Source organism: Haemaphysalis longicornis, unplaced genomic scaffold (genome assembly GCF_048455015.1).
Source record: "Haemaphysalis longicornis isolate Haplotype H1 unplaced genomic scaffold, Haemaphysalis longicornis Haplotype H1 scaffold_1, whole genome shotgun sequence".
NCBI lineage: Eukaryota > Metazoa > Arthropoda > Arachnida > Ixodida > Ixodidae > Haemaphysalis > Haemaphysalis longicornis.
Window position 1 is genome coordinate 55,871,103 of NW_027526203.1, and position 23,661 is coordinate 55,894,763.

The 23,661-nt window shown below is 49.7% G+C and overlaps 1 protein-coding gene across 2 annotated transcripts; it reads right to left on the reverse strand.

Moving 5' to 3' along the window:
- Nucleotides 1-103: 103 nt before the first annotated feature.
- On the reverse strand, nucleotides 104-23,263 carry LOC144164205 (uncharacterized). Of its 2 annotated transcripts, XM_077694724.1 has the most exons (5): nucleotides 22,913-23,233; nucleotides 9,468-9,598; nucleotides 7,632-7,853; nucleotides 3,194-3,442; nucleotides 110-1,331 (listed from the first exon to the last, which is right to left on the reverse strand). In XM_077694724.1, the coding sequence occupies exons 1-5, from the start codon at nucleotides 23,031-23,033 to the stop codon at nucleotides 1,185-1,187; spliced, it is 870 nt and encodes a 289-aa protein (XP_077550850.1). In that variant the 5' UTR covers nucleotides 23,034-23,233; the 3' UTR covers nucleotides 110-1,184. The 2 variants fall into 2 exon arrangements, with proteins under 2 accessions (XP_077550854.1, XP_077550850.1); XM_077694728.1 differs by lacking the exon at nucleotides 9,468-9,598 and having other exon boundaries at nucleotides 104-1,331; nucleotides 22,913-23,263.
- Nucleotides 23,264-23,661: the final 398 nt, after the last annotated feature.

The following is a 23,661-nucleotide window of genomic DNA, read 5'->3' on the forward strand; positions in this document are numbered from 1 at the left end:
AGTGCACGTCTACAGTACAGAAATAAGCATGCTGCTGTTTGAAAAGGGAATTTTATTCTCTATAATGCAGGTTAAGAGCTGCCAAAACTTATAACTGATGCTTACAAAAAAGTAAAAGAATTACGGTGACGTGCAAGAATACTCAACCTTGGACATTCGCCGTGCTCATCAACCGGCATGTTTATTTTTTGTTTGCACTACAAATATCAAAGTAGCGTGACGGGATGTTCTTTTAAGCAGTGGCAGAAACAACTGCAGAAATAAGCTGAACATCAGAATCACCAGCAGACAAAGGGCCAGTTGAAAGGAGCAAAGCCCATTAGACATTTTTGCAGCACAATTCCAAGTTGCTATTTTCAACCCGAAAATTGTGAAACACGTGGAAACTTCCAGGCCCAAACTGTCTGGCAAGCTGTTGGTTTATAAAGGTATTGCACAACTTCCAAGACCAAATTGTCTGGCAAGCTATTGCACTTAATACAATTTTGAAACGAACAGAGTTTACATAAGATTGCTTCCAGTGATAAGAGATAGCAAACAGCTCCTCTGAACTCACACACATGTTGGTAAAATGTCTTGAAAAACTTAGGAACTCCAGACAAGTGTTTTTTGACGTCGAAAGGTCACATTTAATGAAAGGCTGGCTGGTTAAGCTGGAAGGAAGCGAACAGCTCAAATCGGCGTTTTATTTTTCTTCGCGAGAAACGAGACAATAAGTCACTATACCAAAAGGTACTGTCATAGAAAATTAATACGAAACTTTGGTGCGCAATTATTCCAACTCCTTTGTCCCCTTATAACCTGTGCGTGCCCGAACGTTCCATGGAAAAGTACTATTAAAAGTCAAACCATTTAGCTGCCACTGCAAAATGGTCTGGTTGTTCACGTTCAGGCCTGCATCATTGTGAAGTAATCTTTCGACATGCCCACGTCTGGAAATAATGCTTGCAAAGCAAGGACAAATAAAGCTGCCGACGGAAGCTAGCTGACATAGGAGAGAGAAATCTTTTTGTCAAAACAGTATGAGAAGTCCGATGACTAAAAGCTAAAAGATTGTGTTGAAAATACATAAAATCTATTAAAAGTCGGGTATGCCCCAACGAGAAGCCCGCTAGGCCGTGGAAATGCAGAGTGTATCGTCAAAAGTAGTAGACGGTAGTTATTGTCAATGTGCTCAGGGCTGATTAGGCGTTGTCAGCTTCGGGATGACTGGTCGGGTGTCGGCGCCTTTTTGTGCCTAGTGCCATTCTGCGCAGCGACCGCCGAATGAAGCCCCCCGGGCATTGCTTGGGGCACGTTGTAGGCGCTGGTGGCCGGTAGTCAGGAGGAACCTGAACGAATTAAGTGAAACATTGAACGCATTTGCCGCCTCAGAGCTGCGGGTAGAGGCACTCTATTCACTTAACTTTGTAAACCACGCTTGTACAGATGCTTGGCGCAAGCTGACAAGTTTAATTGTAGCATTTATGTGCACGTCAACGCTTCTTAAAGAATGAGAACATCTTGCTTACCCATTATTTATTGCCGTAATAGTTTATTAGACACCCAGCACGGACAAAGCTCAGGCAACAGCATTACTATAAACATCTTCCATAATTTTTCATTCGTGTTACCTCTATTTATTGCATTCATTGAATAATATTTGCGAGTCTGAAGCTGCATCCACTGCCACATCAGTGGTTTTATCGCATGTCATTGCTTATGGTTCGACTGTCTTAGCTTGTCCCATTCCAGATACCGAGTTTTTCTTAGAGGTTGCCTCTTGATTCAAATGAAGGTCCAGGGCTTTTGTCGTTTGCTGGATATTTTAAGGGTTTTTTTGTAGCAAAAGCACCTTAGTTATTCCAGGCTCCGTTGTGCCCGTGAGGAAATTTTCTTAGCTTTTCACATTCAAGCAATTTAAGGTTATGTAACCGTGTTTGTATGGGGGCCGTTCTGAAGCCAGTTTTAAAATATGATACAATGCACGTCAGCTATCGTTAAGAGCAAAAGCCAAATCTCATAAAAAAGAACCAAGGTAAATTGGCCATAAAACGAGAAATTGCCCCGAAATACCCAAACGTCCCGCAAGAAGGGAAGAGAACATTTCGCGGCAGCCGTGGCGGGAGAACGTGCGTACAATTCCGTGAATGCGAACAAGCATGCAGCGCTCAGATGAAAAAGCTTTACCGATCTGGCCTCGATAATAGGCACCCACATGAAATTCCGATACGACGCATTGTGGCAGCTGCTGAACACAGGAGGAAGAGAAGTCCTTAGCATCCCCAGTGCATTGCAGAAAGTGTGGCGTCAGGCAGCTACATGCACTTTGCAGACACGGCGGCTGAATGCGGCGACAATCCACGGACAATTTTTAGTGGGAACAAAATCATCAATGGAGACGGCGAGTATAAAGGGCTGATTTGTAACAGACTCAGCGGCGCCAGGAGGTTTTTCGGCGTTTCCGTGGCCATGCGTGCCTTATTAGCTGCCCTGAGGCGTTGCACAGGAGAATGGGAAAGGGCTGTGGAGTCCTGGCATGCTGCAGCCTGCAAGTGGCTTCACGAAAAGTGATATCAGGGCCTCTCCTGAGCATTCTCGCCTCCATGCGTGGCGTAGAACATTGGATACTTGAGCACAAGAGTACATTTCCTTGATGTCCTACTTGAAATTCATCCACAATTCCTCGCGTCAGAAAATGGCGGACAGCCACTTTTCTGTTGCTCCCCTCCTTCCTTTTCCCGCTCGCTACAGCGTTTCCGCGTGTTGCCGTCCGCCGACCAGCGGCGCTGCGTGGAAACTATAGGAAAAGATTTACATGGTTCGTACAGCCTTCGCAAGGTGGCTCCTCCATGTTTAAGGCACTAGGGTGCCTCGATTCACGCGCGTCCGCTGCAATCGAGGCTAAGAGCTAGCCTCGATTGCAGAGTAGCTAAGAGCCACGGCCAGGATAGAGGCCTTGGCCAGGACGCCTAGCGCCTCGATCAGACACCGGCCACACCGATTCCTTCCGAAGAGGCTGCTCCTGACTAAAGTCTCGGAAAACACGCCGCCTTGATGCACACTCTCTCGGCCGTCCGAACTGCTGCCGTTGGAAACCGGCTGACACGACAGGCAATGTTATAGAGGCGGCGTTAGTCTAGCCTGCGCCTCACTTCGCTTTCATGGACAATACATTTCCTTTTTATTTTGTGAGCCCCTGCCAAGCACTCACTTCCAGCGCTATCGGCGGCGACGCGACGTCCGTGGTGATAGCTTCCGGCTCGCCCTCATCAGTAGCGTTGCCAAGTGTGGCTTTCGCAGAAGCAGGGGGAAAAACGGCGCCCACTAGACGTCGCCAGCGCCTCTTCCAGCCGCCGCCGATCCCCGCCGATGCCACGTGCCCACGCTGTGGCGAGCCGGAGTTCCACTCTTCGGAAAGGGTAAACCTCTCGGCCGGCGGAGACAGCTGGCCGGCGAACAGCTGCGATGGGTTCGCACGAAAACTCAATGATTAGGGTTTAAAGGCCCAAAGCCAGCAAGGAATGCACGGAAAGGCGAGTGGCACAAGAAACGAACGCAATGTGCATGCAAACTGCTAGCAATAAAACCCAAAGGGAGTAACCATTCGTGAGTGGACCGGAAGTATTGGGGATGTGCACTTCGAAATAACCGAAATAAGATTGCTACACCATAAAAAATGAAAGTATGATATTATTTGCAGCCTCCTAAAAGTGCGAAACGTCGCAGCCGTCTTGCCGCACGCCGCAACATGTGAAATTATTCAGGGAATTCAAATGCGCGCCGAATTTTGTCGCTGCAAGTGAAACGCATTAGAATAATACGCGCTTATTATGAACGTTAAAGAGTATCATTAGGTTGAAATGTATTAGGTATGAATATGAGTTAGGATATGTATTAGCCTTGGCATGGTGTTGTCAAGGGGGGGGGGGGGGCAGGAGCTAGGAACACAAATATTAGTTTTTCTCCATCTACACGACACTTAAAAGGTACGTACTCACTTGCGGGAATAAAAGACAACTTTAGTTGAGCGCACGCAGCAGCTCTGCGAACACAAGGAACTTGCAGATGCGTGAAAGCGCATGCGCAGTATTTAGGCGGGAGCCGCGCGCCTTGCGTGCGCCTGCAAGTTTGGGATTCTTGCGTTATGGGTTTTGCGGGCTGTGCGCGTGGCCCCTCCCGTCCTCCTTCCGGTCTCTCGCCCGTGAACGAAAGGAACCAAGGAACGGCGTCTCCCCACAAACTGGTTTACGGCTTCTTCTGTTATGTCTGGCGTTGGCCGACCACCACATGTTTCGTTCGCCAATCTGGCGCTCAGTGGTGCTGCATGACTCACAAAGCACGCATTTCGGCGCTACTGGTTTATCCACGCATCAACTGCGTGCGATCAACTAAAACTGGTTCTTTGCGAGAACTTTGCTGCGCGCGCTGCATTGCGCGCGCAACTCTCTGCGTACGCTCAACTAAATTAGAGTAACTAAATCACGCGCTGTGCCGCGCGCGCAGAAACGCCTCCGCTTCTTGAAGGCCCACTCTTAAAAAAAAAGGCCGGCTCAATCACTAATGGAATACTAACCAGTTACTTGTCCCTGTATACGCTAGGCACTTAGTAACTGGAGGTAGTAAATGTAGCACTTGTAAGAATTACTTACGGAAGCAGGCAGTAAGCACCACTACCCCCACTAGTAAAGTCCCAGCGATAGCACTCTTCTGAGCTACATGCGTTTACTAACTGGGCATGCACAACCTAGTCACAAGCACGACCTTAATCTAGTGCATACTGCTTCCTACACTCAGTTAATTTACTAACCATGCAGTTGCTAGTGGCAGAGCCTACGTACAAAACCGCGGGGTAGTAAGGTTCGTAAGGAGTTAGTAAATACGGCCGTTACTACTTTTTACGACCTTTTTTATTAAGAGCGCCGCACTAGTGGGAGCGCGCGCGCGCAAAAGCGGAGGCGGCAGCGGCCAAGAGAACCGGTTGTAAGCCCTCTACGACGGGGGAGCATGGGGGGAACGGGTCTGCGCGCTCCGCGCCGGCAAGCTTCCCGGGCCGAGCACTGACCTCGCAGCACACGGGAACCGGGCGCTGATTGGCTCTTATTCTTAAAAAAAGGTCGGCGCATTCACTAATGGAATACTAACAAGTTACTTGTCCCAGTATGCACTAGGTATTTATTAGCTGGAGGCAGTAGATGTAGCACTTGCCAGAATTACTAACCGAAGCAGGCAGTCAGCAGCACTACCCCCACTAGTAAAGTCCCAGCGATAGCACTCTTCTGAGCTACATGCGTTTACTAACTGGCCATGCACAACCTAGTCATAAGCACGACCTTAATCTAGTACATACTGCTTCCTACACTCAGTTGATTTACTAACCATGCAATTGTTAGTGGCAGAGCCTACGTACAAAACCGCGGGGTAGTAAGGTAAATACGGCCATTATTGCCTTTTTACGGCCTTTTTTATTAAGAGTGTAGAGTTTCGCGCAAAGCGCCCAGCCGTAAAAATGGGTCTCAGACGTATCTTTGCGCGGCATGCAGAGGGATCTTGCCGCGAAAGGGCGTGTTGCGGCGCGCAGCACTCCGAGTGGCGCCTTTAGTGAGGATGTACCTTTACTGTTTGCTGCAATCTTGGAAATGACTGCTCTCGATTCCTTCCGTGATTCAAATCACTTCAAATCTTAATATTTCAACGTGTTTAGAGCACAAAAAGATATATAAGGGCATTCCAGAGCTTATGCCCCATAGCATTGCAAACAGCCACAGAAGAAGTCACGCCAATTTCTGTGGTACTAGCAAGAATGACATCAGGGATCCACTCGACAGTGCAAACCATTCCGTCGTGCACTGCACACAAACACCACAAGACATGACGGTTTCAAGTGTCTGCCACAGTGTCAGACACATTATCACGCTAGGCACAAGTACAGTGGCGTACAAGCGCATGCAAAGGAAAATCGTCATAAAGGAACATTTTGCATCGGTCCTCCCATGATTTCGATAGTATCAATGCAACTAAGTCCTGGAATAAGGATTCTTTCCTAAGGCTAACTGCTTCATAAGGACGTTTGTTCCTCCTCATCCTCTACCTTGGAATAACGACGAAGTCTAAAATTTTATATAAGATCAATGCAATTATGCTAAGATATCAACACGCACCAGTTGCGCGACTTATAATAAGGTGCTTTGCAAATCTTCCGGCCAACACATTTTTAAAATAACTTGTGTGTTATATAGGGTGTTTGATCACGTGAGTGCCCTACGATTTAGTTGACATAGGCATGAAGAAATATCGGCATAACGTTTATCTGGATTAGAAAGCTGGAGCAATGACGCATTGATGCCTGAAGAAACCGCTAACGTACACTGCGCGTCAGGCTTGTCTAGGACAAGCGAGCGCACGGCTTCGTAGCATGTGGAAACAGCTGCTGATACCTGCTGGGTTAGAGAACTTTCCATTGCGCCTGCGCGAATCTCGGACAGACTCGGCCAGGTCATAGATTCGCATAGACCAATTTAATTTGCAGACGCCTACACCCACGAGGAGCGCTGTCTTTTCACAGTGCCAGCCATGAGCGGTACACGGCCACATAGAGGCGTCGTTTGACGCGGTGCGATTTCACCGCAAGCAGTTACGTAATCACAGAAAACAACCTGCGCTCTTCTGCTGGATCTCATGCATAGCAAACGAAAAGCACGCAACGAGAACGCGATTACTTCACTGGATGTGCTGATAATTCACAGCTCCACATACAATGTCACCGAGTACGGCTGGCACTGCAGAACAAAAGCGCCCTTTGCGGGTGGGTGGTGTCTGCAAATTTGACAGGACCAAGCTAAAAGAGCTACCCCTGCTAGAGCTGCCAATTCTTTAGCAAGGATAGCACTTGCTGGGCCAGTCGTAGAGGTTATTTACAAGCAGCTTTATTCACCACCATCCACACATCCTAGGAAGCTACGAGGTTGGCTAGAATCAGTTAATATCTTAGAGGGATTTCAATGACCTCAGCATCCACTGGAGTGATGAATGGTGCCATTCGCGTTAACTTGAGGTTGTTATAAGCGCCTTTTGCTGCCGTGTACCCCGGTCGGCACACTCAAAGATCTTGCTTCGCTCAATCAGCTCTGTGCAGTTACTGCAATAATGACCAGACGTCGACTAATACCTATCCTGCCGATTTTCACGCATTGGAGGTTAGCTCCTTCAACAGCCACCTGACACATTCCAGACTGCAATCTCAGTGCAACCATTTTCGCTCGGGAATTCAGATGCGAGGTTCTGTCTCCCAGATGTATGCCGACCCGTGGCAGCCTTATGAAAAATTTACCCAAAGTACCATTTCCTTAATTTCTCATTCCTTCCAATTTTTATTTTTCTCATCCACTATATTGTCTTTAAAGTCAGGCCAAAAAAATTCCGCTGCGGCGAAAGTTAAATTTAATCTTCCCTTGTAGCAAGTTAAGAATGCTCTAGTTGCCCAGATGATTTGCCGATCCTGTTGGGGCATTGTCATTTACCGAGTGTCATCGTCGTGGTAATCGCTCCAGTGTAGTGCAAGGGTGAGGTCGGAAAATCGTTCGCTGCGTAACTGCCACAGAAACGTTCTGTAGCATGTACTCAACAGAAGGCAGAAAAGCGGCAAATAATACCTTGCGTCCGTGTGTAGTCACTTCCGCAGCTGTCGGTGACTTCAGTTGGGGCCTGGACGCCCAGCGGGAAAAAGGGCTCGCAGAAGCCGACACAGGACTACTCTGGCAGAACAGCAGGTCTTTCGCCAAGTCTTCGGGGAGGGCTCCACTAGGCAGTGCGTAGCGCGCCTCAACTTCCTCCCAGGGCACAGTTTCCGGGGTCACCCAGTACGGTTCTTCGTGCTTGCAAATGCAAAAAAAAAGTTCTAAACGGTATGTCGAAATACACTCACTCGAAACCTATACATCACATTTTAAGGCCACCGTGCGCATGAATGACCTATCCATAAATGACCATAAATAAGATGTTTTGTACCAAATATTGAGGTTCTCGAAATAAAACAAAAGCGAGAGCTGCATAATGTTTATGGTATCACCTAAAACGAAGAACGCCCATGAAATCGCAGTTCTTTGAATTAAGTGGTAACTGTGCCACATTCGCTCCCGCCTATCCAAACCCCTGCTAAAGCTTGATTTAAGCAATAAACGCCTCGAAGGCTGGCCCACTCTACGAAGAGTTGTCGATCCGTTTAAAGGCTATTCTGAGCACTAGTTATTGAGCTTTCACGCACGTCGATAACCCTGAAAAAAATTTCACCATCTTCCCGTTGGAGAACCCTGAGTAGTACGCGAAGCAGCCATGGGGTCGACTCAAGTTGCCATTAGTTTTCATGAAAAGTTCGGCGCGTGGAGCCGCAGGTGTTGCTGTTCGTTGCGCAATCGCGTAGAGGCGATGAGCTTATGGGGAGCGGAGCGCGCGCGCGCGTCATTCATACCGCGGAGCTACAGTGGCGCCCCCAGCGGAGTATGCAGCGGCTACCGTCGCGCCTCTAACCCTAAGCTGCTTCGCATTATCGCACGCGGAGCCGCAGGTGTTGCCATTCGTTGCGCAATCCCGGAGAGGAGAGGAGCTTCGGAGAGGAGAAGAGGAATGCCGGAGAGAAGAGGACACAAAGAGAGGAGAGGAGGGGGAGTAGGATGCGCATGCGCAGCGGGGGTGTGGGCGCCGCACAACAGCGGCCGCACAACGGGGGAGGGAACAGGCGCGGCCATAAGCTGCTTCGCATGTGAAAAAAAATGCCTGCTACATTACTGACTCTTCCGCAGCGTTAGGAATCCCAAAAAACCACTTTCAACTCAACATGTACTCCAGTTTTCAGTTCTTGAATCCTCGGCTATGTAAATCCTCACACCTTACAGTTCCTGCAAATGAAATCGTAAAGTACATGCCTTTTGTGTTTCTAAAGAAAAAAAAACGTCCTTTACGCGGGGAAGGGGCAAAAACCTCGCTATCGCTTTCCCCTTCTACACTCTTGATCCGGGCGCATTAGTCTGACGGACCACAAGGGGCAGCATTTGTGCTTTGCGCATTTTAACACCATTTTTACTTCATTTCCAACCTCATGTTCTTCCCGATCTATATGGTTACACTCAAATAGAGCTTCTTTGCATAGCATAAGCGGGGTCTTATTAGAGATAGCCTATAGGTCACAGGGATTATCACGTCAGAAGAAAGGCGCGGACTCAGAGGCCACCCAACGAAAGGCGCGGACTTGTCTACATGGACAGGTAAAGCTGCCCTGTTATGTGCGAGCATTGAGTTAGGCGTTTTTTTTTTTTTCTTCTTTCCAAAATAACCGGTAATTTCCAACGTGTGCATTCACTTGAAGAGGCGCTTGAGGAAATACAATTCCTGCCTGTCGATAAAGCTAATTACAAGATGTTTTCCACGAAATTCTTGAATGGGAGCAGATTGTGGCTATATGAGCGCGCCACCCTCCGACCTGCAACGCTTACTCGCATCTGCTGAATGTAGTCCCAAAGCCGAAGCTTTTCCATTTCTGTCACGGTCTTTCCGTGGCGCTGGGCCAGTTTGTCCACGTGGTCGAACGAGAACTCCAGTAACTCCTCCATGTGCACCTCCTCATCTGCGAACAGGCAGCGTGTAAAATATTGGGTGCAAAAATAACTGCATCACGCTAGTAGGGCTTCAGAAACAATTTCGTGTGTGATCGGGCAAAGCGGAAGAAGTACTTAGCTCGCTGTCGTATGCTTGAAAAAGAGCGCTGGTGCGAGTCACAACCGCTGCATAGAAGTGAAGCGTATGTTGCCCAGATATTGCAAGGTCCTTTTAGCAGAACGCGTTACAAAGCGCAATTCAATGACTGGAAGAGTACACCAGGAACAGGAACCGAAGATTTAGTCGTCGAACTCTTTCACGTGACATCGAACCCCTCCAGGCTTTGGAGCCTTCGAGGTCGTCATAAAATAGGTCCGCAATCACTTTTTGTTATTCCGGCTCTGCCAGTTATTTAAACTGACGGGGAACCGCTGGCGTTGGATTCTTATCCCGGTTATTCTCAATTACCTATGGAAAGGAACCGGACCAAACTCGGAACGATTACACAGATATTTAAAAGGTCAGTGTGGGCGTACATTTTACAAAACCATTGCAACACTCATTATCCCCTTTTACTGCAACAACTCTCAGTCTTGCATTTTGCGGGGTCCGCTTCCCCGGCCGTTCGGTGTAGCCACGTATGCCTTGCGGTCAATCTTGCCTGTATGAAGGCTCGTGCACTGCCTAGATAAAAACTAATGCAACGCCATACCAGGAAAAATAAAGAGTTTTTGCAATTTCTGAAATGCTCAGAATCGAACTCTTCTGATCGACTGCTACCGAGCTGATAGTGCAAACCTTGCTGTTAAGCAGTTATATTTGCGAGTTTTGTATCCAACTGTGCGGGCCTATTTTACAAGCAGAAGTAAAATCGGTCATGGCTTGCAAACGTCGCCACATCATGCAATAGGAACAGGAACACTAAAATTACCCGCTGTTGCTGCGACAAAACCAAGCCAGCGAACAGATCTATACGGGGCATTGCGCTGAAGTGACTGTGAGTGCCCGATTTGTAAAGTCGCGTGCGATTTGAAAGTAATCGCGCGAGCGTAGACCGAACGGATAACGCCCCCGCACGGCTAGTTTTAGTGCGCCTGGTTCCTAGTTTGCGCTTTCTCTCCTTCGGTCGCTGTTTATTCAGGCAGCCATCACTCCCGCGGCAAAACATGTAACCGCGTCCTATTTTTTATAGCGCACGCAGCGACGACGTCCCACTTGTCGTATCAAAACAGAAAGCCAGACTCGTGCTCGCATGTGGCTTACAGCAAGGCGAGCCAGCGGGCAAAGGGGAGACAAAAAGGCACAACTTGCGATTTGCCAGCATGCCCGGGAAATATAACAAGCGAAAAAAATTGATACAACAAAAACAAATACATTTGTATCTGCTGCCTAATACTGATACGGTAAGGAATTGGGCTTGAATTTAGGGATTGCAACATAGAACATTACGATGCGGTTCTTAGAAGGTGGTCGCACTACCCATGTTCTGCTTGAGTTGCTCAACTTTGCGCGGCAGGGAAGCGTATAATGAATGAAACTTGTCGGGGTCCTGTCGGAGGCGATTTTCTTCTGCTTCCACTGCCGCCCAAAGTGTGTCTGCACTAACGTAGCCAACGTTCCACCAAGCCAAATTATCCTTCATGAATCCCAAGGCATTCTCGAATATGGCCATGTCAGGGCTTTCTAGGGCCACTTCAGCTGCGCGACACCACCGGTATTGGAGTTACGCTGCCCTGGTGATGATGTGTGGACAGGGCAACCATCATGTTGAAAATAAAACGAGCCGTCTGGGAATGGGTAGTTTACAGCTAAAGGAAGCAAGATAATATCAATGCTGGCCGTCCTCTATTTACCAGTCCTGGATGGTCCGCGGGCATTCCGAGGACTGTTCGGACCGGAAGTCCGATAGGAATACATGGAAAGATCGAGCGCCGTATTGCGTCTCAGGCAGCCTGCGGACGATCCGGGACTGATAACTAAGGAGGCCCTATGTTATTGTCCGTCGTCAGGCGTGCGGGAATCCGATGGAGGGGACCCAGACCATCGCAGCTTTCGGTGCTCCAGACATCCACGGAGAACCGACCCCTTGCTGCTACGTTGCGAATGTTGCCCCACCTCGCAGCGGCAACAAAGCCGACAAAACAGTTATATATTAATCTACGCACAGACGCACTCGCCTTACCGTGAACAGGGGACTCTCCAAACACGTAGTCGCTGGTCCCAGCTTCATGTGACCATAGATTCATCGCTGAAGATGACCTGTTGCCAGTCATCCGTGCTCCAGTTTTCGTGGCCGCTTGCAAACTAGCCGCTTCTGCCCATGCGTTGATTTCAAGGACGGCTTTCTTGTTGCCACAAAGCTTCTTAGCTTGGGTGCGTTAAGAGAGCGCCTGACGGCAGAAACGCTGATACACATCCCGAGCTCTGATTTTAGATGCAGAGCATCTGATTCACTCGCCTTGCCCTCCGGTGTCGTCGTTGTCGTTGGCGTTGTCCGCCCCTCCCCCCATTCTCCTCGCCGCGCCAGCTGCACTCTCCGCCGCTCACCCCCACTCCTCTCCGATAGCGAACACTCTCTCGCGAGGGGCATTGGATTGGATTGGCTTGGCTTGGCTTGGCTTTGATTGGATTGGATTGGATTAGATTGGATTGCGTCATAGCCGCGGAACGTTGCGTCATAGCCGCGGCAGACGCGCTGGGGCCGGCGCATGTGCAGTACTCTCTCTTCCGCGGTTTCCTCTCCTTCGGGCGCGCTGCGCATATAACCGGTGTGCCGTTCTCCGGCGAAGCAACATCCACGCTTGGGTCAAACACCTAGAGTCCACGCCGCTTTACAAGTACGCCAACGTCGTCATCGACTGGGACCGGCTTACGCAGTCCGCTCAACGTTATGCGCGCTATAAAACGCGGTCCCTTCGCCGCTCCGCCTATGCGTCGCATCTACACAGGGGTTCCCGCGAGAGGAGGTGGGAGTTTTCGTGACCATCTACTCGAGTGGTCTTCCTCGCCCTCATTTGATGCGGCGCATCCTCCAAACTATTTTCCCGGTAGAAGCCTGTGTGATTGGGTTTACTGTCTTCTGCGGCTGGTTAATCTTCCTGGAAATTTCCCGCTGGGACAAAACTTGGCTAAGCGTAATTATTTCTCGCCGCTCTTCCAAGGATACTTGTGTTTTTTCAGCTTTAATTGTTCTGTTATTTGTAATACAGTATTAGATGCGACGCTGAGAGGAGCATCTCTTGCCGGCGGCCCTGTCCTGCGTGCGTCGGCGTCCGCGTCCGCACAGCTGCGTCTCTCCTCCGCTCACCCCCTCTGCTCTCTCGGATAGCGAACACTCTCTCTCAACATCTGCGGGCGCATGGCCACGGCCTCCGCGATCGGCTGCCGGCGGCGCGCCGTTCCTCCGGCCGTCCCATTCGGCGCGTCCCCCAGCAAAAACATGTAATTTGGCTAACTCCGCAACGCGCCGCGAGGTGGCGGTGTTAGCCGATGGTTCGGCAGCTTGCACCGACTCCCCCATAGAGTTTCTTACAGTATACACAAGAAAGGAATCTGGCGCTAGCGTCTATGCGGCTCACATCAAGGTCGCCTGTGTCATCATGGGGCGCCATTATACATCGCGCTCGCCTTAGTTTCATCATTGGCTTGGATTGAAATGTTTTAGTGACCGCACAAATAAACAAAGTGCCGCAAAAACGAGAAGAATAGTGTTCAGTTATGTAAGTGGAAAATAAAAACAGACTGTTTTAAAACTAAGAAAAAGAGAAGTAAAGCGTATTTTTGCCGGAACGGTTGTGCCTGCTATTCCGCAGGCCAATTAGTTACGAACAATGTTATTATTTGGGGGGGGGGGTAACTCATTAGAGACTGATTTTATTTATTTTACCATTATTTCAAAAAATAAGTTGTTTGAAGAGTTTCGAAAGTTTTTTGAGCGAGCCTATAAAAATGTTGCCTTCGTGGTGAACCAGTGCACCGCTACCGCGAGCTAGTTTAAAAGAAAAATGAAAACGTGGCGTTAAACAGTCGTGGACGATGACAAGATAGGACGCATACAAGCGCCCGTACCTGCCGTATGTTGTCTTCGTAGAAGTACGTTTTGTTTCTTCTTTTCGTCGGCTACAAATTTCGCGGCGGCATATTACCCGCTCAGTCATACGTCCTTCGACTGCGGCATGATCAACGTCAGGTGCGATCACGCATTGCCTGCTGTTTCACTGAACACGGCTACCACAGAAACGGGAGGATTTCGGCTTCCTTGTAGCTCGTAAACGTGTGAATGCATAGTGAAGAAAGCAAATCCCAAAAACCGCGTAAAAATCCAGTTGTCAGGCCAAGCCCAAGCCAAAAAGGATGTATTCCCTGAGCCCCCATGACGACATGGCTTACGAGGCGCAGTTTCCTCTCTAGTATACTTACTAAGAAACTCTATGGACTCCCCTGGCCGGCTTTGTGGGGTCTGAGTTGCTGCGTGTTTTCACGGCCGGAATTGGCATAACTGTGTTCCAGCTTTATTTTTGTTGAGCTGACAAACCGAACTACCGGGTCATGAAGACGGCTGGTCTCGGAAGCTTCGAGGAACAGCACTGAAAAGTTAATCGCGCTGATAGTGGTGGGCTTGATCGGTGCAGGACATATCCGTGCGGACATTCAGGTGCGCGGATATTTGAGTGAGAGAACTTCTCGGCTACAGAAATATCGGGTGCGTGGTTGTTGGAGCAGCAGTTATACTTTTATTTGCGCAGAGGGTGGGTTATATGGACAACGATATAGCGCAGTGGTTGCATTTTTATATTGGCGCTGTGTTTGATTTTGCCAGTTATTTTTAGAAGTTGAACATTTGTATATTTTAAATGCAGAGCATTTCTTTAACTCACGATGTCACCCGGCGTTGTCGGCGTGCCTCGGCGTCCGCAACAGCCGTTTCATGTGCGCCCTTTCCCCCACTCCTCTCCCGCATCACGCTACCGTCCTCGCTCTCAACAACAGGTCCGCACCCCTCCCCCTACACTATATAAAAAATAGTACTTACCGGCGCCTGGTTTCGATCCCACGACCCTGCGGACGGAACGCAAGGTAAATGTGCTCTACCCACTACGCCACAAAGCCGACACACGATGGAAGGCTACGAACGCGCCTTATATCCTTGACTCATTTAAACTACGTCAAGAAGCTGCTGATACAACGCATTCACTACCTGTGGGCGGAACGCGAGGTACCTGGTGCTCCTCCCACTGCGCCACAAAACCGACACAGAATCAAAGGCTACGAACGCGCCTTATATCCTTGACTCCTTCAAACTACGTCAAGAAGCTGCTGATAAAACGCATTCACTACCACCAACTCCCAAACACTAAACGTTAACGGAGTACACTCACCCCCTATGCGACGCATGTACTCGAGTCCCCCTCGCGGGGAGATGGGCCCTTTTTTGCTTGATACCTCGTACAAGGAACACCTGCTATGCAGCCTATTGATTATATTCTTACACACAAGCCTTTTTTTATTTTACAAGATTTCAATTTATATTCGCTTTTTTTGCGGCGTGCAACTCAGGTAACAATTAGCAGCCGTTTACGATGGTGTTATTCTTTCTTTATGCAGTTTTCTCTAAACGAAAAACACACTGTCACTATCTAAAGAAAGCAGCATTACAAGCATTCGGTTGCCCCCCAAAACGCAGAGAATCTTACGAGGAGTTTTATGCAGGTTGTGCGCTGTCACTATAAAATGATTTTGCAAACACTTCTGTCACCACCTTTTTTTTATATGTACAATTCTTGCATATTGCCACGAACCATGTATTGTTTATTTGTTGTTTGCTTTTACTGCCGGGCCACGCCCGGCTGTGTTATCTGCGTTCCAAGCTAAGCGCGGCTTCCATTCTTTATTTTTATGCCGCACGGGCTATCGCATTCAGATAAGCAGACTGTTTCGCCCTAACGTCACTAGCCGGGAATAACCTTCTCTGATCTACAATGTTCTGGATGTGAATCGACGGTTCCAGAAACACTTGCGCTGAAAGATAAAAGCCTGCAGAGCAGACGCCACGACATTCGAATCGCCGGAGCTCGCCTGCAGGCGTCACTTTGTTGACTGCCGCTTCACCGCCTCTGTATTCTTTGAGTTGTTAGGGGAGCACAAGTTCGCTCCAATAAACTTGTTTTTCTTGAAGACAACTGCATCGTCTTTGACTTCGTGACAATATTTTCGTGTGGAAGAACGGGCCTCTGAAAACATCTGCAGTGTGTACATGTCCAAAGCAAACATGAAACCTGTCATCATTGCTTTACACATGGATGGGGTTCAAAATCCGTAATTGAAAATTTAAATGTCTTTAGTCTTGAGTCCAAAATAGGGAAAATTCGGCTTGCCTGTTGTCACCGAAATACGTTTAAGAATAAGATGAAATCGGGGTGCATCTGACTTCAAGTTGTTTTATTTGTTGCGACTGTAATTAAAACTAACTTCCTTAACGCACATGCGTAGAACATATTGCCATATATTTAAGGCTATCGCTCAACGTAATACTCTTTAAACGTGTTAATCCTAAAAATATGACGGGTGCTTCCACACAACAGGCATTAATTCGAAGAAAAAAGTAAGAACGCAGCCATCCGTCGTGCGTATGATGCGATCGCGCCCCGCGCTCTACTGAACTGCATTGACCATGCAGATTATAGAAAGTACGTAAGCCTGGATAATAAATACCTGGAAAATAATCACCTTTTAGCAAACCGAACGTTATTTAAGCACCAGAAATTTTCCATTGGTAGTAGGGAATATTGTCCCTGTGCCGAAGGCGTCATGCGGCACATGTTAAAGAAGTCGCATAGCTGCAATCATAGGTAAAATAAATTCCTTATTATCAGGTTCTATGAGTCGCTTTGCGTCCATAACATCAGCTATGCTCTTTTTTATTGCGATACGAATAGCGAAAGTTGACGAAACGCCATTTCGAGAAGCGTTGCAGCATACCCGGCTTTCGTTTCAACCATCGGCTCCGCGCGCCGCGGTGCGGCGGAAAACGGCGAAACGGCCTCCTCGGAATTACGCTCTCTCCGGGCGATTGGGACAGCCGGAGCAACGGCGCGCGGCCGGCAGCCGATCGCGGAGGCCGTGGCCTGGCGCAGCGCACTCTCACTCCGCCGGTGGGCGGCTCTGCGCACTGTCAGCATGTGCAGTACTCTCTGTCCCGCGATCTCCTCTCCTTCGGGTGCGCTGCGCATATACGCCCAGTGCTGCGCTCCGGCCGCTCTCTCAGTCGACGGTCGTCCGCGCTACGCTTGCTCCCTCTCTCTCTCTCTCTCTCGCATTACCCGACGATTGCTCACGCAATTCGAGTAATCGACCCAACGGAAACGCACAATGGAACCCCCTTCAGCGTCTCATCACACCAGGGTTCCCGCGAGGGGAGGTGGGCGTAATTTTTAAGTGCGAATGCACTTCTTAAGCGAGCCTGAACGTCCGCCGCCGTCCGCATTCCGCCGCCGTCCGCATAGCAACAGCTGCGGGTGCGCGCGCTCCTCGTCTTCCTTGGCAACGGGGGGAGATGGGCGCGCGCTGCGTGGCCGCTGACATGGCACATACCCACGTGGGGGATTGGCCAGGAATCTCCTCGTCTTCCTTGGCAACAGGGGGAGATGGGCGCGCGCTGCCTGGACGCTGACATGGCACATACCCACGTGGGGGATTGGCCAGGAATCGGGCGTGAGAAGGGCTAATGCACCCGCTTAAAGGAGTACTGACACGAAATTTCAAAGCTGAGATCCGCTCTAGCAATCAAGTACAACGACAACACAAATAGGTGCCTGTGAATAAATGCATCTTTCTTTCTTTGTAGTTGTGTGTGTGATCTCTCATTCGCGAACATTACCGAACCGCGCAAATTCAACTCGAGCATTCGCACTTTCACATTCTTCCCCTCGGGGAAATGCGGGGAATTTTTTTAAAGCAAAGCTTCTTACGTCTTCCCCCCAAGGGTTCTTTCGCGACCGTTGGTGTCACCAGAAAACTCCAGCGAACAAATAAAAGAATTTACTGGCACCGCCGGGAATCGAACCTGGAACTAATAGACGAACAAAGCGAGATCCCGTTGCCTTACCACTTTAGCTACGAGCCCACGCGAAGACTGGGAAGACAGGTGGTGTACTCACCAAGCCCATCTACGGGTGCACCATCCTGCGTTCTCGCTGAATGGCACGTGAAAGCGTCACGCGACCACTCACGCCCGTCTAGCGGCCCTGTACGCACCTTGTTCATGTGCTAAGAGTTACAAAAATTAAAGGAAGCTCACACCAATGCATGGCATCTCCCTTTTAGTACGGCAATGTGCTAAAGCCTGTGGCCTCCAGTGTTGAAGTAAACAATCACAGCTCCTTGTCGTCCACCCTCACGCCAAACCAAGGAATACATTCAAACACTCCTTGATGGCCAGGCCATCACTCCAAGCCCCAGCATGAAGCTTTTGGGCCTACATCTCGAAGCTAACACCAAGAGTGACGTCTCCTTGCAGCGCCTCAAAAAACTCTAATCAAATCCATACACATGATCAGGCGAGTTGCCACCAAAAAACCAGGCCTAAAGGAATCCCGAACCTTTCGATTAATCGAAGCTTTTGTACTCTCGAGAGTTACTCACGTCAACCCCCTGTCTTGTCGACAAGGAAGACAGAGATGCTTTATATAATGATTAGAAAGGCGGTCGAGCAGGCCAAGTGGTCTTCTCATGAGTGCGTCCACACAGAGGCTGCTTAGCACGGGGCTCCACAACACGATGGAAGAGCTGATAGACGGCCATCTTTCTAACCAGAAGGTCCAACTCAGAACTTCGGTGGGTAACCCTATGCTTCACCAGATTGTTTAGGCAGCCCAGAATATCACTCCGCTTGACGTACTCCCAGACTCTTGGCGACTAAAACTAAAGATGATCCCTTTGCTTAGAAATATGAACCCCCCATATGACGAGGGTCACCGAAAAGCACGGGCTCGAACGCTAAACACCACCCTCAGTGGGGCTCATGCAGTTTTCTACACAGACGCCTCCAAACCTCGAGGGCAGCAATACGCCATCATCGTGGCTACCTCTGGAACCAACATCCTTGCGTGTATCTCGCTTAGAACCCAAGAAATGACGGCAGCAGAAGAGACAGCCATCACCTTGGCTATCGCTCAACCAGGGGTTCGGAGGGTAGTCATCGATTCCCAGCAAGCCCACTGGAATTACCAGTAGGGTTGGGTGTCCTGACCTGCACCACGCATGCTTTTTATAAAAACCACTCCCCAAACGGTTCCATCCAGCTCATCTAGACATCCCCTCACGCTTCAATGGAGGGCAAAAAATACGCCCAACCAACAAGCCAGCGCTTTTTCCTCCCGTGCTATGGAGCTGCACGAGGACAGTCACCCGCTAGTCACATTCAGGGAGATAACCCAGGAGTATCACCTCCTCACACAGACCGTACCTTCGCCTTACCATGACCTTTCCAGAGAACAAACTACCCTACGGCGCATAGAATTCGGGCTCCTTCCCACAGCCTACGCGTCTTCACCTAATGTATCCGAATCGCTACGACGCTGAATGTAAATTTTGCTAAGAAGTAGGAACACTCCGCCCTGTATTCGGGGTGTTCGACTTTAGCCCTGAGCCCCCTCCTCTCTTTCGGTCAACTATCCAACAAGAGCAATGGGAGATACTGCTGTCCAGGCCCTCTCTACCTACCCAGCTTTAGCGGGTGGACAGAACACAGGCCGCGCGGACTGCATATGGGCCCGACAGAAGAAGGAATCACTCCCCAGAGCTGCACTCTGGGCCGTTCAGAAATCTGAACAGAAGTATTTCTTCCTCCTCCTCCTTCTCTGCCGCAAATCTTGTCGCCTCCGTCCGCGGCGCAGAGACGGAGAAAACAGATCATCTAACGCCGGGTTGGAGCTTACTTTAATTTTATAAAAAAAAGTTTCCACTCTTGTGCTACACCAATACAACTCAACCAAGCACCATTCATGCTTCATTCATTGATTTAACATTAACAAGAATATCTGTTTGAAGAAATAAATGGTGTTGTTAAGTGCTTTTCACTTCAATCTGGTTTTCTTATTTGTAGAGCCATGTGAGTGAATTTAAGTGACGTCGCATGGGTATTCCTTATGGGTGCCGTTTACAGCTTTGCTTTCCAACCACATTCACGGGGTGGATTGGCGCGATTTTTTTTCCTTGGTCTTAGATGCAGTTTGCGTCTTTAGAAGGGCAAATTTTCAGGAGGCTCTCCGGAGTGCGACGCCTTCTCGTGTGCCCGCTTGTTTGTTTTTTTGCGTGCTCGCGCTTGTTTGGCTACATACTTCCTTTAACTGGATAAGTTACCGCTCTCCACTCTAAATATTACTTGTCATTTTCATCGCATTAAGGAGGCTATGTATGGTTCAGATTCCCGCACACCGAGACGTCGAAAAAGTTCTAGCTGCGGCACGTGCAAAAACTTTTAAGTGCGATGCACTTTATAAGCGACCCTGAATCCGCCGTCCGCATTGCTCCTCCTCCTCTCCCCTAGCAACGGCGCGAGGAGCGTAAAGGAGCGTCTGTAGCAACGGCGCAGCGACGTCACACCCCACGTGACGCGCGCGCGCTCCGCCTCCCGCGCCGTGGCTGCGCGCTCCCGCGCCGGCTCCCGCACCGCTCCTCGCGCCGTGACGTCACACTCCCACGTGACCGCGCGCTGGCGCCTTTGCGTCTGCTCCCCCTCTCCTCGCGCCGTGACGTCACATGCTCTGCAGCTGGCGCGCCTCTCCCCCCGTTAGGTTTGCACTCACCCTCGGCGCGCGCCTCTCCCCTCGCCTAACAGCTCCCCCTCACCGGTACTGCGCCTCTCAAGGCGTTGGCAGAATTACTACGCCGTGTACTCTCGGCTCAAGAAATGCATTCGCACTTCCTCACGATTCCCTTCGGGGTGGTGGGGGCAATTTTCTAAATGTGTCCGGTTCCAGTTCTCCCCCAAAAGCGGCCGTCTATACCCAATTCCAGACTATCTGTCCAGAATAACTGACGTGGAAAAACGGCCATTCGCAGCAACACTGCGACAAGAGAATGTAACTGTTCTAATATTCTGTCGCGATAGCCTCACCGGTCATCCACCTTCACACAATAGAATGGCTCTAAGTTTTCTGCTATTCAATGTTAAACGGCCCCTCCAGGCGCCCAAAAACTAACACCTCGTACGAACCCAAGAGGTCGTGTAACAATGATCCCTTTTTTTTTGGCCAATGTCACCCGACCACCACAAAGAGCAAAGATTGGATACCCCTCTCCTCAGGTACCGACAAGAAGACAGTCATCGAATATTCAAGAAAATTATTAGAGGTAACGGGATGGTAAGGCTGAATCAGGCAAGCCGCCACACTCTGTTGGTATGGTCTGTACTAGTTGCTGAGAAAAAAAACCTATGGCTAAATTCACTAAAATACTTAGAGGGCTTTCGGTTATGAACTAAATTCGGCCTTCCTCCTTTCATTCCCTCCTCCGGCAAGCACTTCAACTTTAAATGCACGTGAGTCAGCAAGACAGCATTTGTGTTATCTGAATCAGCGAGTCAAGCGCGCAGCAGCTGATTGCGCTGGCACGTCTCCTGTCAAGTTACATTCTGCTCAGTGGCGACGAATCTTGAAAACGGGCCTTAAAAGAAATGACTCGTCGCTTTTTGATCAAGGATTTCTCAGAAGAGATGGCCGCATTCTCAAACGCTCTGGAAGAACTGCGCATGCGCGCAGTTTACTGACTTTGCAGCCAGACGGTGCAGCATGCTTCGTAGGCTGTGCGCTCCGTTTTTCGTATTTCTGTTAATCCACCCTGTAATCGCTACTAGCCGAACCTTGGTCTCTCAGTACCTATAACAACTTCGCTGGCTCTTCTAGCGCCTTTAATTGGGCTGATATTTTTTCTACTAGCGTTGCAGTCAGCGCAGCCTCGCATGTGCGCTTGTGAGGAGCTACTCCTGGACAATTCAAATACAAACCGCGGAGCGCATGGCCGAAGATACCGGTGCCGTCACCTGGCAGCGGCCGTCGAAAATGCACGGACATGCGCAGTTGAGATGTCGGATGCGAGGCTGCGTGTCCCACTGCGATATGTCGCCCTGTCCTCGCTCGCATGCTTGCCTTGTCGCTCCGCGGTTCGTATTTGAATTGTCCATGACTGTACTTGGAGCTTGATATACTCTACAAACTAACAAACTAAAGGCACATTCTTTCAGGTACAAATCATGTCGTGGTTTAGTTTGAACTGAGCGAACGAGGTGCGACACCCCGCCGATGCCCGGCCAACGAAACGCTGGACCGACTGATTCGGTCGGAAGGTCGGCGAATCATGCAGAAGCGAAGTCAAGCCACGCCACCTCGATTGAGCATCATATATGGAACGTCATAGTATATTCTTCTAGTACACTCTAGTCATAGGAAATCGGGAGGATGATGCACAGAGGAGGACAACACTTTCGTATTGCTTTTTCTACTAAATAACGCCGCCTAAACGCAGCGTGAGTGGTCGAAACATGGCCGAGGGACTCCAGACTACAATTTGCGCAAGTAATGCCACAATGTTTGCAAATCACTTCAGTGTCTCTCCCACAGGAGCTTCCGCTGCTTATGAATTGGGGTCGTGTAGCTGGTGCATTGCTTTGTCTGTAGTTGGGAGCAGTCACAAAGTACAGGGGAGATTAAAAGAAGTGCGAACAACAGAGCCCACAGCCTCCGATGCAGGCTGCACCATCTGGCAGCAAAGTCAGTAAACTCCGCACATGCGCACTTCCTTGAGAGCGTTTGAGAGTGTGGCCTCTATTTATGGGATCAAGAATGCTTGATCAAGAAGCGAAGCTGGTCGTTTTTTTCGAGGCGCCTTTTCACGCTGTGTCGCCACTGAGCAGGATGATCGTTGAATGGCATCATGCTAGCTGCAATCAACATGCTGCGCGCTTGGCTCACAAATGTAGTAGATAACAGGATGCTCAGTGGCGACAGAGCATAAAAAGACTCTTCAAAATAAATGACCGACGTCCTTTCTTTATCAAGCATTTCTCATAACAGTAGGCCACACTCTCAAACGCTCTGAAAGAACTACGCATGCGCGCAGTTTACTGACACTGCAGCTAGACGGTGCGGCATACGTTGGAGGCTGTGCGCTCCGTTGTTCGCATTTCTTTTAATCCCCCCTGCACAACGGCTGGGGGTTCGAACAGCATCACCTCCGGAGGAGTGAATAATGCGCAGTGGAAACATGCACAGATAACCGCTGTAAAGCGATGCAGGAGACCGGTCGTCGTTTGGTCGCGGCGTTGACCGAGCGTCGCTGCACTCACCCCACAGCAGGTCGAGGACGTTCTCGTCGACGCTGAAGGCGGATAGCGAACGCGCCGAGTAAGCGCGGCCCATCCGGCGGACATCGTGTGAGGCAGCGACGGAGCCCGGTGCCGCTTCCATTGCTCAGCAGCCACACCCGCCTGCTGGGGTGCGAAGAAGACAAGTGCAGGCGCGCTCAATGCGTACGGGGTGGCTTGGCGCGGTTGTCGCGCGCTGTTGATGACGCTGCAGCTCACGAAGGGCTCACGCTTCCTGCAACTTTCGGGTGCAACATGCCCCCTTTGGCTACAGTATAGGCCGGTTCAGACTGTTGTCGCAAGTGTCGTAATATCTTTAAATAATGTCGTCATTTCACGTCTCAGCGAACCGAACTGCTTGCAACGCCTTTTTTTGACGTGCATAGCGCATGGTATGGCTATTACGTCGGTAGTCTAGCTGAACAAAGCATTATTTTTTATTGCACTTGGCTCTGCGTGTTCGACGGTTGGCGAATTGTTTACCACTTATCAGTTTGTGGCGGGCGCACAGCGGCAGCGCTTCGTGGGGCCCACACCTAAGTATCGCTTCCAAAGACAAGCCGACAAGGAAAAGTAATCGGGCGTCGTGAATTGGTGTCTTCTTTCCTTTTTTCAACCTGATTGGACGGCCGCAAACTCCGTGTTTGACGTCGTGCGATCCTCGCCACTTAAGTCTCCTAGATACCTTCTTCTTGTCCGGGTAGACGGCTTGACGCGCCATCAAAGTACCG